This window comes from Chelon labrosus (assembly GCF_963514085.1).
Source record: "Chelon labrosus genome assembly, chromosome: 7".
NCBI lineage: Eukaryota > Metazoa > Chordata > Actinopteri > Mugiliformes > Mugilidae > Chelon > Chelon labrosus.
In genome coordinates, this window is record NC_140343.1 from 21,803,596 (window position 1) to 21,817,544 (window position 13,949).

A 13,949-nucleotide genomic window follows, 5' to 3' on the forward strand; every position below is an offset into this window, starting at 1 on the left:
CCACATATAATTATCTTCAGGCTTTTAGAAAATCGCGTCGACTGCATTCTGAATACTCAAACCTGCACATCTCCCTCTGTAACTCTTTGGGGCATCTGACACACAGAGCAGAATTAGGTCTATGCAGAGAATATCCTTTTCTGTCAAACAGTATGTTCCCCTGCGAGCCATCATTGATGTTACTCATTACACCTGTGCTTTTCCTGCTGCACCACGAAAAGAGGTTTACTATAAAAAGGATTAAAGCTTGACATGTAAAGACTGTTTTTTTTAATTGCTGTATACTTTCATGCATACATTTAAGCTGATCGTTGTGATTCTTACTTTTATAGCACATTTTCCTCCTCTTGAAGTTGAGCACTGTGTAGTTGTTGGCATAGATGGTCAGATTGAGCTGCATCGTCAAAAATGCCTCTTCGTCTACTTTGCCTGAACAGAGGACGTCCACTCTAAAAACTGCAGAGGAAGAACACACACACGTACACAAAACCATCATTTACAGAAAGTTGGTAAATATGTGATTAATAAGAAATAAATAAGTATTTTCGGATTCAAGTCATTTTTTCTTTTTTTACTAAACATCATTTACGTTTAGCGGAACTGTTAAATTCCATACAACTTTATCACCACTGTGTGACTATAAATGAATTAAATGAATTTCTTAAGGAAAAAGGTTTAAAGCAAAACATCCACATTTTGGGAAGTACATTTTGCTCAAGCGACACATAAAATCTGCAACTCAGTACTTCTATAACGCACTAAAAACAACAATTATGTGTTTTATGGGAGGCTAACTTTTGGCTCAAAATAGTTTCCAGGCTACCAGTTACTGTGCATTGCCAAGACATGTGTCCATAATCACTACATATTTTCTGTATTGTTCACTACAATTACTGTCATTTTATTTGAGTGTCTGAAATCTAAGTGTGTAAATGTCTTAAATAATCCACAATCAAACAAAACAAGCATTGTCATTTTCTGCTAACAACCCCACGATCCAATCCACTGATTATTACCAACTTCGCAAAGACCATAACATGACTCCACAGCTAATCTGGCGATGACTTGCAATGATGATTAATTAGTGTTCAAAATCTAAATAAATTTCTTACTTACAAGTGTCCATTATATATGGATTACTGATTGAGTGAAGCATTGGGAGATTTTGGAGGCAGCCATAGTTTGTCGCATAAATTGTTCCCACTCTTTATGCTAAGCTAAGCTAACTGGCAGCTTTCCATTTATTTAGGAGGCAGATACATTAATCTTCCATTTAACTACTGTATGTGCCATAAAGTAAATAGGCTTGTTCCCTAAATTGCAAAACTACACGTTTGGAGTATGAAGTAGCTGAGGAGTTAGTGCTGGGGTCTTTATCAACTGATGGACAAAGCAACAAGCTGAAGTGTCTTAACAGTTTTCCTCTTCCTCTTCTCAGTCACCCTAGTTTTTCTGGTGCGTACCAGAAGGTTGGCACTAGTCAGAAAACTGTCACTGGCTTTTCAGCACATTGAATATTTAATTAAACATCTTTATCTAATCTAAACATTCATATTTTCACAATGACATGATCAGCTCAAATAAATCTGTAAACCAACTGATCAACGTGATTCAGGAGAGTTCGTAGCTCTTTCTAGCTTCTTATACTCCCAGCTAAAAGTAACTCCACTGTCTGTGCCAGCTGGCCATTGACTGTAGTCTTCTCGGTGTGCTCAAGTGCAACGTTTTGTCTCAGACACAGGCAACGTGAGGTCATGTCGGCTGCCATTGCTGGTAGTTCTTATAACGTTGGCTTTGTGTGTCCTACTTTAACCTTTCTTATCTTATCTGGATGGCATAAAACAAGTTATAGGCGTGGAAGCATTTTTTTTTAAAATCACAATACTACAGGAAGGATGAAGAATGAGAGAGTGCATGATACAAGAAAAGGTGAATGTCTGACTCACCAGTGGGAAGACGGGGCACCTCCCCCTGACTGGAGATGTTGCTGACTGGTGTGTGCAGGGCAACAGGATTCTCCACGTAAAATGCAAGCCGGTATTCAACCTTTGAAAGATAAATAAGCCAATGTCAACATTTCAGTAACAACTGTGTGAACATATGTACTGACAAGATGCTGAGGCTTACCTTCATTTTGGAATACCATGTGAAGTAAAGGCTGTTGGTCTCAGTGGGCACAGGCATGTTGAAGGAGAGCGCATAGTAATTCACCACATCGTCTCGCACATAGTAGAGCTCTGCGTCTAGGCCTGTGTGAGGACAGATGACATAAAATTGTAGCTGATGAGAAAATGTTGAGATCACTAGACATAAAAGACTGTTTACAACTAATTTTCTCATCTGAAGCAAGCCTGCGGAAAAGTAAAATATCCTCTCAAACTGCCAGTTTAGTTTGGGGGGGGCTTCCCCTCAATAAAAGAGATGGACTAACCACATCTGTTAGTACTTGAGAAGTCTTAGTGCCCAAGTGAAAAACTTCAAAACATTCAAGTGAGACAACATCCAAAATATGACCGTAATTTTCTATCCAGGAAACAAAATTGGCCAAGGGAAGGGGTAGGAGGAAGGGAGTCAAATGCCTCAGATAAAAAAGCAAACTAACATCCACAATCTGCTCAACCATTCAGTCTTCAGTGAGCACATAGCTTAGGAAATGCCATTGCACATGGACATCAGAAAGCTAAACGTCTTGGCTCTAAATGGACTGTTTCTTTACCATTCACTTTAACAAAGTCAAGCCTTAAAAAGTTTTTTATGCTGTTTTTGATGCATCAAAAAGTCTAATATATGCTTGTGAAATCCCCAGCCCAGGCCTGGGGCAGTGCTATCAGTCTTTGAAGGAGTCTCTCCGGCAGAGTGGGGTCTGTCTATCAGTCTCTGAATATCCAGTTTAAAGAGAGGGGAAGAATGTGCCCAGGCTCCTACAATACCCTGGGGCTGTCTCAGAGCTCCGGCTCAGAGACCTCTCTCACATTGGCTCAATTAAAAACATTCTCAGGCATTTTCTAACTGAGAGATAAGTGTTACATGAACTAGCATCTAACCAACACACTGCAGCCTTCCATTCCTGGAACTCATACTCATGATCGAATCAAAATCAAATCAGATCAGCTTTATTGAACACCGATCAGGCAAAACATTATGACCGGAGACAGGAGAAGATGTTCTGCCGGGAAACCTTTGGACCGTTGCTTGGATCCAACGATTATATAATAACCAACACTGGTTTTCATCTAAATTATTTATAGCTCAATGTGGCACATCAATAGGTAAATTATATCCTTTTTTCCAACTAGGCCAGAAATCAAAAGTAAGCTTGAACCAGTTTTTTCCTAATCTCTCCCCTTTTTTCAGAAACTCTCTGTCTATGTGGTTTTGCTTTCAGTTCTCTATGCCAAATGATATATTGGAGATTAAACAGCAGTTATTGTGGCTTAACTCCAATATTTGCATAGACAAAGAACCTGTATATTGGCAGCCATTTTTAGATAACAATGTACTTTTTGTAAGTGATATATTGAATGATAAAGGAGAACTTCGTAACTATGAATCCTTTATTTCAATATATGGAGACTTTTGTCCAAAACTACAGTATCTGCAGTTGTTATCAGCAATCCCTTCAACTTGGAAAAAAAAACTACTTAATTTAAATGCAAACTTAGGTGTCTGCCGTCCGGCTATTAAAAATTATAAATGGTTGGGGCATAGAAAAGTAAATTTTGATATGTACAGCTTCTTTTCATCCTTTAAAAACACTGCAGTTTCTCCATATTATTTTCAAGACTATTGGGAAAGTATTTTTGATACTCCACTTCCTTGGTTGAATGTCTTTAAGAATCTGTACAAATCATCCTGTTCAACATATATATGGGCTTTTCAAGTTAAAATATTCTACAAGATTTTACCAACAAAGAAAATGCTAAAGATATGGAGAATAACTGAAGACAGTATGTGTAGATACTGTGGTGAAGAAGAGGAAGACACCTTGCATTTGTTTTGGTACTGTCCAGATGTCATGCTTTTTTGGCGTAAGGTGGCAGCTTGGCTGTCTGAGCAAGGACTTGACTTACCAATAACAATAATCAATATAATTTGGGGTTTGCATGAAGAAAAAAATATGTTGTTAAACATTATTGTGCTCCTTGGAAAATTTTTTATTTTCAAAAAAGAAAAATGTGTTACATTGGAACCATTCATCATGTTTCTAAAACATTATTATTTAATGACAAAAAATATGGAAAAAAATAAAAGTAAATCACAATCAGATGATTGGAGAAAATTAGCTATCACAAAAAAATGGGACAAAGATCAATAATATCATATTTTATTATTTTGACTTTGATACTTGTGGATAAGATTCTATTTTGTTGCCACATATTCTATATTTTTCTGTTCTGGCTGTCATGAAGTTAAATTATAGCTTAAATATGAAAATGGCTAGGCTATATATCTAAAATATGTATGCTTGTTTTTGTTTGTATGTTTTTTGGTTGTTGTTGTTGCGTTTGTTTTCTTTTATCACTGTGTACTTGTTTGTCTTCTACGTTGTTGTTAGAAAACGTCAATAATAATAAAAACTTTGGACCTGGCATTCATTTGGATTTTACTTAGACATGTACCACCCACCTAGACTAGACTAGGCACCCCCATCCCAAAAACAGTTTAGGAACAACTCAAAAAACACGACAAGGTGTCTGGACCTGGTCTCCATTTCACTAGATCCCAAACTGATCAAGTATCTGTGGGATGCACTGGAACAAGCCTGATCCAGAGAGGCCCCTCCCCTCAACCCACAGGACCCAAAGGCCCCCACAAGACACCCTCAGAAGGCCCATGTCCATTCTCTGATGAGTCACAACTGTTTTGGAGGCACAAGGGAGATCTACACAATATAAGCAAGGCAGTCATAATGTTATGCCTGATTGGTGTAGGTACACAAATAGTATACTTGAACAGTGGGCAGCCATGCACCCGGAGAGCAGTTTTGCAGTTGTTGTTGTTGTTGTTTAATAGGTGTTTGCTCAAGGTACTGCAGCCATGGACCTGGCGACCTCACAATGCCAAAGCTCCTTCTCTAAGGACATGTAAAGCTGATTAACTGAGAAATCATATAATTAACAAATACTAACTTACAATATAGGCTGGGCCTTTCTGTGTGGAGTTTGCATGTTCTCCCTGTGTCTGCATGGGTTCTCTCCGGGTACTCCGGCTTCCTCCCACCGTCCAAAGACATGCTCATTAGGTTAACTGGTGATTCTAAATTGGCCGTAGGTGTGCGTGTGAGTGTGAATGGTTGTCTGTCTCTGTGTTAGCCCTGCAATAGACTGGCGACCTGTCCAGGGTGTACCCCGCCTCTCGCCCGATATAGGCTCCAGCAGACCCCGCGACCCTTCACAGGACAAGCGTTTACAGAAGATGAATGAATGAATGAATGAATTTACAATATAATAAACATAACATGAATATCAACTGAGATTAAGATTACGTACTTAAGATGCAAAAAAGAAAAAACTGAGACCGTGGTCTTGTGCCAAATATTTTTGTATAACAATTAAATGGAAGTTTCTTTTGTCATACTTTGGTTTTTTATTTATTTATCATTTTTACGTATTTTAGGGTTGTTACTGCTGGTTATGCACTGCACTTTATTGCTGCTTAGAATAACTCTGAATTACCATTGCTGGTATTTATTCCTCTGTAATTTTGATTTACCATTGTTGGTATTTAAAAGCTAATGTAAGACCTGCAAAATGGTCCACTCTTTGCACTTGCTATAGCACTTTACATGAGTACTGCACTTTGGGCATTGGCACTTTATAGGAGAACAACAAATGCACTTATGTCCCACTTCATTTTTATTTTTTTTTTAAAATGAAATATTTGAATCGTAATTTAAATATACTCATAACAGGCAGATTGCTGATACCACGCATGTTGTTTTATCTCATACTTATCATCAGGAGCAAGTGAATGTGTGGCATATGTATGTATGTATGACATTTTTACTATGTGGCATTGTCCTGTGTGTGCTGCGTATGCCGTGTGGCAGTATGTAGTATGTGCCGGGTGGCATGCATGGTGTACATGTTATGAGTGCTGGTACTTGTACTCATTGTTTGGTTCTAGGTTGAGTGTGTACGTAAGGTTGTATCTTGTATGTATTTTGTTTTTATGTGCTGTCTATTTTATGTTTTATGTGGGACTACAGATGGAAATTAGCTTCAGCTAAATCTTCTGCATCCATCTTTTCTTTTTTTCTTTAAAAGGATTAATGTAAGCGCTTGCCGTCCTTAAACTGGACAAAATAAAATAAATAAATACATTTAAGGCTAAAAAGACACACTTTGCAAATAGTACTATAGTACATAATACAATGTGGATTTATATGAGTATTAACTGACCACTTGGAGCAAATAGTCTATTAGTAAAGAAAATTTGCAAAGCAGTGAAAGAAAGCCGGTATAACAACCATACTAGGAAACAGCAATATTTACACAGACATGGAATAACGTCAGCATTTATTTGGATTCGTGTTTCTGGCCATTCGTTGCTAAATATGTGTTGCTGCGCAGGTAGGCACAGTCACATTTTGAGAGCCATTTCTCTGAAAATGTCTGCATCTGAAAACCATTCTGATTAGAGCAGCGAACACCCAGCCACGCAGTAATAATTGCCTTTCTCATGCTCAACTATGTGTGCCTCCCTTGTCTCAACATGTGGCCACACAGCTTTTATACCAATTAAACTATGCAGCCAGGCATTAAGGCTCAAGGAGAAACCGTGTGGCTCAAGTTTGTCCTTCTCACAGCACTTCAGCCATCCACCCTGACTGGAAAAACTTCAAAACAGGAATCAGACGCAATGGACACAGGAGCCTGTCAGTGTGTACAGACTGAGGACAGGGAATAAATGGTTCCTGAGGTGAAGGAAGTTGAACCATGCACTGCAGTTTAATTCCTGACTCGCACTCTGCTCTCTGGAAATGGGAAGCAGCATTACTAGGAGGTCTGCCTACAAACACAACTCATGTTCAGCTAGTGTTTGGTCACACGATGTAAAGAGCCTCACTGCAGAGTCACACTGTTTGCTACTTTAAATGCGTCGTCTTTAATGTTAACAGACTTCTTAAATGCTAATGGGAAACAACATGTTGAATTCCAGTGTGATGGCTTGGCAGCATGTCATGTTTTGAGGGATTATTTCCTGCTGGACATTTCCATTTCTCTCTGTTGGTGTCAAATGATTCACAATAGAAAAGAGCACAGCGCACTGTATCACGTCCTCTGATCTGAACATACCACACACTTGACCATAAATCAGAATGAATGCATTCATGGTTACAGTGCTGGATCCTGTATTTTCACATGAAAATCAATTTTAATAACACATGAAATAACCTCTGTTAAGACGGTCAATCATTAATAAGATACTAACAGGTAGCACTATGTTTGGATAAAACACCTGGGACCACAGTGACACAAAGCCACGGGAACAATCTGTTAAAACCAGTGGTGGGGTGTACTGTCGATGCGTGTCACACAGTTCATGATGTGACCTTGTTTAGTGACGAACACAGTGACATTCATCACGGTGATCTTCAGTCGGGCAGATTTTACGAGCCGATCTTAATGTTGCAAAATCAACAATCACAATCACAAAGACATCAACAGCTGGCTGCACAGTTCTAGTTGATGGACATAGAGAGGCGAAGTCCCGCCCCCCTACTTCCGGGTTATGGGACCTATCTTTCGAAAAAATATGAACGGCAGTCTATGGAGAGATAATAATTATTTTTTGGTCCCGATCGAATTGTGGCATGAATTTCACATATGATGTGTGTGAATTTAAAAGATAATTTTTCACGTCAAGAGATAAATTATTTGACGTAAATAAGCTGAACAACATTAGGTTTTGTATGAGATCGCTTAGTGAACTACATCTCTCTAGAGATCCCTAGAGAACTATGGCTGTCTCCTTGTTGAGCTTTACCGTCTTCTTCCAGGACGAAGGCAGAAGCATCAAACGAGGTGAAAATCATTATAAATCGGGTCATGTCGAGAGCTGTAGTTACACGAAGGGAGTTTTGGTCGGTTCTGTACGCGCCAGCATGCGGGACTTGTAGTTCGTTTAATTACGTATTTTCCATAGCGTTTTACTTATCTTGCGACAAACTGTGACATTCTTGACATGTAAAATCATTTTTTATTCTGAAAAACAACATATGTATAATCCAAGGCACAAGTCGATCGGGACCAGAAAATAATTTATCTTTCGCCATAGACTGCCGTTCATATTTTTTCGAAAGATAGGTCCCATAACCCGGAAGTAGAGGGGGCGGGACTTCGGCTCTCTATTGTTAATATTAGATTGCTGAGAAAGTCCTGCAGCTTGCCATGCAACTTTAACTCTTTTGCGATGTGACAGCATTGTGTATGGACAGGTGGGAAAGCACAAATATGAAGAGGAATGAAGTTTCTGTACATTGGATAAAAAAACTAAAGAATTACTGCCTCACTGTTCAATGCTTCTGCCTCTGTCAAGTTGCAGATTAGATCTAGGTCTGTGCAAACTAATACTTTATACCATGTAGTGAATATGTCGCTGTGAAGTTGAACTTCAGGGTATCAAATGTCATCTTTTTTTTTTTTTTTAAACTTATTTGAAGAAATTCCTTCAAGGCTTTCCTGATCTATCACACTGAAAAACTGGGGCAAACAGGCAGACGATCTGAGAACATAATGCCTCCAGACAATTGCTGGCATGGAGGCGTAAAAAGTTAAGGGGAAAAAGCACACTCATAAAATCGTGTCAGTTCTACCACAATAACTTCAACCATCATCATTAAGAAGCTCAGTTCCTATCGGTGGCATCTGAGAGACTTCGATATGAAAGTGTAGACCTAAATTAAGAGATAGTAAGCTGGAAATATATGGGCCAAAATATATAAAAGTAAAAAAGCCTCTGATGCACAAAAATATCATTAATGTGTCTCAATACACATCCCATATTATATATTATATTACTTTCAAAGAGTTAATTACTGTATTTGTTTCTATTCTGGTTGTATTACTGGCTAATGCTCCTTCCTTCCTAGATATACGCTCCACTGTAAGAAATAGCAGTCATGATCCTTATTCTGTGCAAAAATCAATCCTAAATGGATTCAGCGAGCTTCCACTGTTTGCCAATGAAGTACTCTTCAAGACTCCTCTTTGTTGTATAAAATCCTTTCTTGTGCTTCCCCATACAGTGATTCATGGCTAAGCAGAAGAGGAGGCTGGTGGTCCATTTGAGATGCAACTGAACAGACTGAGATAATCCACAGTTTTCCACAGTCCCTTTTTCTACTTGAATGGCAACAAAATCCACTGGTAAGAACAATAGTAAAGTAACTGGCAACCAAACTGGATTCTTGACTGACCATGAAAGTCATTTTAAAAGGAAAAAATCTGAGTATTATTATCGCGAAAAGCAGTCATATGTTTTCTGTTTTTGGTAACACAACAATAACACTTTTGAGGACTTTGTCATTGGATGGAACGACAAACCTGGATATTTCCCATAAAACATTTTTTGTTTTATTGTGTGGCAGAATTGGGGATTTACCGGTTAACTGGGAAAACATGTGTAGACTAATGAAAATAATACTTGCTAATAAGGGATTAACAAAGATTTGAAAAAATAAAATATGAACATATTCTTATATTTTGAGGATAAGGTCATCACATGCCACATAAAGCCCACCATGAGTATCATCCCAAATAATTGGATAACCAACACAGGTGTTCCCTTAATGCCACTAACAGACCCCATGAGCACCCATGAGTTTCCATGAGTTGTGCATGAACACATTCAGTGAACGGTGTTTATTGAACACGTGAACTGTGAACTGAACGCATCATTTTTCCAACTGTGAGCGTAGACGTGAGTTTCGTTCAATCTGGAGGGAAATAACGACATTCACCCCCGCTGAGGACAAAAAAGAAAAAAAAGAAAGTTCTATGACAGCTGTCAGCCGACGTACGATTTATGGCATAAAGCATGGCTGAGAAGCCGCCTCCGTCACCGGAGAAACAACTGATCGACACAAACAGTTGAGTCATTTCATATATTCATTTAGTATATACAGTAGATAGTTATTCAAAAATCAGAATCTGGCAGAAAAAATATCACAGGCTGGGGATGGATGGGCAGGTCAGTCAGAGATTCTACTGAACAAGAATAGCTCCAAGCTGCTCATTAAAAAAATAAAAATAAAAAAATGAACGTGAACTTAGGTCAAAATAAAAAATAAATAAATGTGAGCTATGAACTTGAACTAGTTCACTTTTATCTGTGCGAACTAAACTTTGAACTAGTTCTTGTTTAGAGTGAACTTGCACAACACTGCCCATCCAAAACATGGACAATATTTGAGGATGTGATTTGATCACATGTGGATGTGTCCCTTTAAAAGTCTTTTTGTGATAGTGTGCAAGATGGCAAAGCTTTGAATAAAATCAGTTGGAAAACTTTCACTTTTTTCCAACTGATTTAGTGAGTTTCCAAACAAAACTATTCACATATTATTTGCAGCTAAACGCCCAGCGGACACATTATACCTCAGAACTGCCCAGTGCAATCAGTCCTCTGCTGTTGGCCACAGAGCAGCTTCACTGGAGTAGAATTTAAGTACCTTGCTTAAGGGCACATCAACACTTCTTTCAACTGTGGGAGGGCAGAGGATTATTCACGTCCCTCCTCCCAAATTTTTGGTTTAAACACAGAATCTGACGTGGATACGTTTGTTACCACAAAGCTTTTAGATAGCAACCCACACAAATGCAGCCATACAATTAAACTGCAGAGGAGCTTTGATATACCGAACTATAAACTAAAAGAAACAAATCAGGAATAAGAAATAAAGCCTTTTAAGACTTCACTGCAGTCTTCTCTTGCGAGATGTGGATCACATTGCAGACTTTGAAAGAGGAGAACAAAAGGTGGTAGTGGCCAGGTGGCAAGGTCCAGGACAGATATAACAAAGACCCTCTTGTGCACACAGTCGACACCATACCTCCCAAAGCCTCCATCCCTGAGTGCTCTGGAGATAAACACTCCCTCCCGTCTCTCACTAGGAAGATACTGGCCACATTAACCAAGGAAGGAGAAAATGAGGGCCCGCGTGAAACTCTATCAACTGGAAACTCTAAACAAATCCTCAGGAACATGAATGACACAGGTGGGGGGATATGTGAAGGGCTAATATATCAGAGGCATATCTGTACACTGAGGAGACACGATCTTGGAAAGTGATTGGGGGGAAAAAAAAGATTATGAAAAGTTCCCCAATGTTGAAATTGACTGATTAGGAGTATAGGCTGTCAGAGAACAGGTAAAAAGAAGAATTGGTGGGAAGTAAACCAGAATTCATAGAAAATGTGCATTTCACATAGAACAGGGCTTATTCAGAGGAAAGAAATATTAATTTTTGGCATTGAAAACTTAAAAATAGGTTATTCACTTAGAGTGACTTTTGAAACTAAGTTAGTTACCTTCATTAACAGGATCAAACTAACTTTTCTTGTTGGCTTTCCAGTGATAGATTGGACTATAATCATCATTCAGTTATTATTTGAAGCTCCTTTATTCACACTGCACGAAGCCATTAGGAGTTAATTGCTACTCTTCTCTACGGACACAAACAGCACTTTAAATGCAATACTTTATCTGATATTTTCAGCAGTTTTAGGATAAATGTGCCTGAATAAGTGCAACACTTTATGTTGTTATGATTGCAGTCACTTTCTGTTAGTAGACTTATGTCTCCGTGTGCCATCAAGATACACAAGCCCTGTTACCACAGTATGTTTCTTTTGTGCACAGAAAGCATCTAGGACAGGATTCTTTTTTTAGTTTCTTTTAAACAGTCAGTAGCTGGAATATTTTACCTACTGATTTTGCCTCAAACTTTAGCTATGGCCACTAACAACTCCACTATTTTGTTCATCCAAAGAGGTCACAGTGAGTGCACCACCAACAAGAGCTAAATCAGTACGATGGAATTTTGTATTCATTCACACAAAGTTAAATCGTTTTCAATTTGCCTTCTTATAAGATGATGGATTTGACCGGGTCTATTACGAGGAAGGGGTAATGTTTTGATGCTTATTTCAGGGAAAACCTACCTGGTCTGACAAGTAAATACCTTGCAGCTGGTATGAACAGCTTTGTTATTCAATATACACTTCATCAAGTACTATAACAATAATGTTACCTAAGCACCAAGCAAGACAATTGTGACCAGCTCTCACTGAATCTGTCACACTGACTCAAAGATACACTATGAGATTAGCTAAACTACAAACAGCTAACTAGAGAGGAGAGGGCTGTGGTAGTTTGCAAGCCAAGTTTGATGTTACCTAAACATGGCTGTCATAAGAGAAAGGTCAATTTTCTTTTCCAAAGGACATGTGCCTCAAAAGCTTTCTATCCCCACACGATCTATTTGCCTGTATTTTGTGGAATTTGTTCAAAAACACAGGTTGATTACTAAACCAGCAACAAATACATTACCACATAACCTTACATCTGCTCATTTTACATAAGATTTTTATTATAAACCATTAAAAATGTTTATACAGTGTAACCAGTGCTGAACAGAAGGGTTTGAAAAGTCTTGCCTCCATAGATTTGTCATGTTTTGGAACTCCATCACACGTGGTCAAATCTAGTTGTGCGGTTTTGCAAGATTTGTTGTGCAAACCCGTCTTGCACCACCACATATGTCTAACAAGAAGATTCAGGAAATGGCGTGTATTTTAAAAAAGAAAAAACAATATCGGCCCAAGGATTTTAGGAATCGATATCGCATCTTCCAAAAGAATACTGAAGCTAATTGAAAATCATTTTTTAGACCAAGTCCTACAAAAAAAAAAAAAAAAACAGCCTCTGTAACTAATTCTAGCGTTCCTTTAAAGTGCACGAAGCTATAAGAATTTGAAAATGAAATCACGACATAAAAATGTTGAATACAATAGTAACATTCAAGAAAATTTGATTTTGCCTCGTTGGATTCCTTAAATAGTCCTTCTTTGCTTTAATAAAATCCACTTTAACACGAGGCATCGAGTTACCAATTTCAACAGGAAAGTACCTGACATGTCGTCCCATCACAGAGTTATTTCCGAGAAATGCAGGACACACAAGAGTGTCTCTACCAAAGCTTTTCTGTCCAGTTTGTCTCATAAAGAGTCTGTGTGAGTAAAATCAAAACATCAGACTCCAAGGTGTGGCCTTTCTGAAGAATGAACAGCAATCATCAGAACGTGAAGTGAGCGAAGACAGACTGGTTTACACTTACAGGACTGGATAAGGATGTTTGAAAAACGACCACACACAGAACCAGATTATTGAAATGTTTGAAGGTGAGGATTACCTGATGGTTTATCGGCTACTTCAATTCACAGGATTGTTGTAAATGGTAAACACACCACCGAATGTGTCCAGAGAGTTGGAAGAATGACATGTCAGAGATAGTTTAACATGTCATGAGATCTACATGTGCTCCAGCGCCTTTTCAGTTTGTGACAAAAAGAAAATGTGAAAGTAAACAAAAAGAAACTCAAAACAAAACACTGCAATAAAATTTGTGTGGTTGGTTGAGATGAAAAAGAACAAATGGCATACATGTGCAATGGAAACAGTTTTAGAGATTAAATCATTTCACATATAAAACGTGATTCATTTTATGTCGCCAAACTCCTTCATCTTCTCCTATAAATGTTCAATGAAACCCAACTGGAAAATGAAGGTCACACAAACTGTTTATCTCAGTGTCCCTCTCCTCTAATGTTCACAAACAGAACTGGATGGAAACACATATTAATTCACATGCTGCTTTTGCAGTTTTTTGGACATTTGAAACTATTTCCACAGCCACACATTCTTCTTTCTAAAGGAAAGGTCAG

The 13,949-nt window shown here is 38.3% G+C and overlaps 1 protein-coding gene across 2 annotated transcripts in view; it reads right to left on the minus strand.

Annotated features, from left to right (window-relative positions):
• ryk (receptor like tyrosine kinase) overlaps window positions 1-13,949 on the minus strand; it is a 45,692-nt gene that overhangs the window by 23,913 nt on the left and 7,830 nt on the right. For both annotated transcript variants that reach the window (XM_084547742.1, XM_084547741.1), the window contains exons 2-4: window positions 2,128-2,249; window positions 1,947-2,046; window positions 325-456 (exon numbers count right to left, since the gene is read on the minus strand). In XM_084547742.1, coding sequence (XP_084403868.1) covers window positions 325-456; window positions 1,947-2,046; window positions 2,128-2,249 — 354 coding nt within the window. The remainder of the gene's footprint in view (window positions 1-324; window positions 457-1,946; window positions 2,047-2,127; window positions 2,250-13,949) is intronic.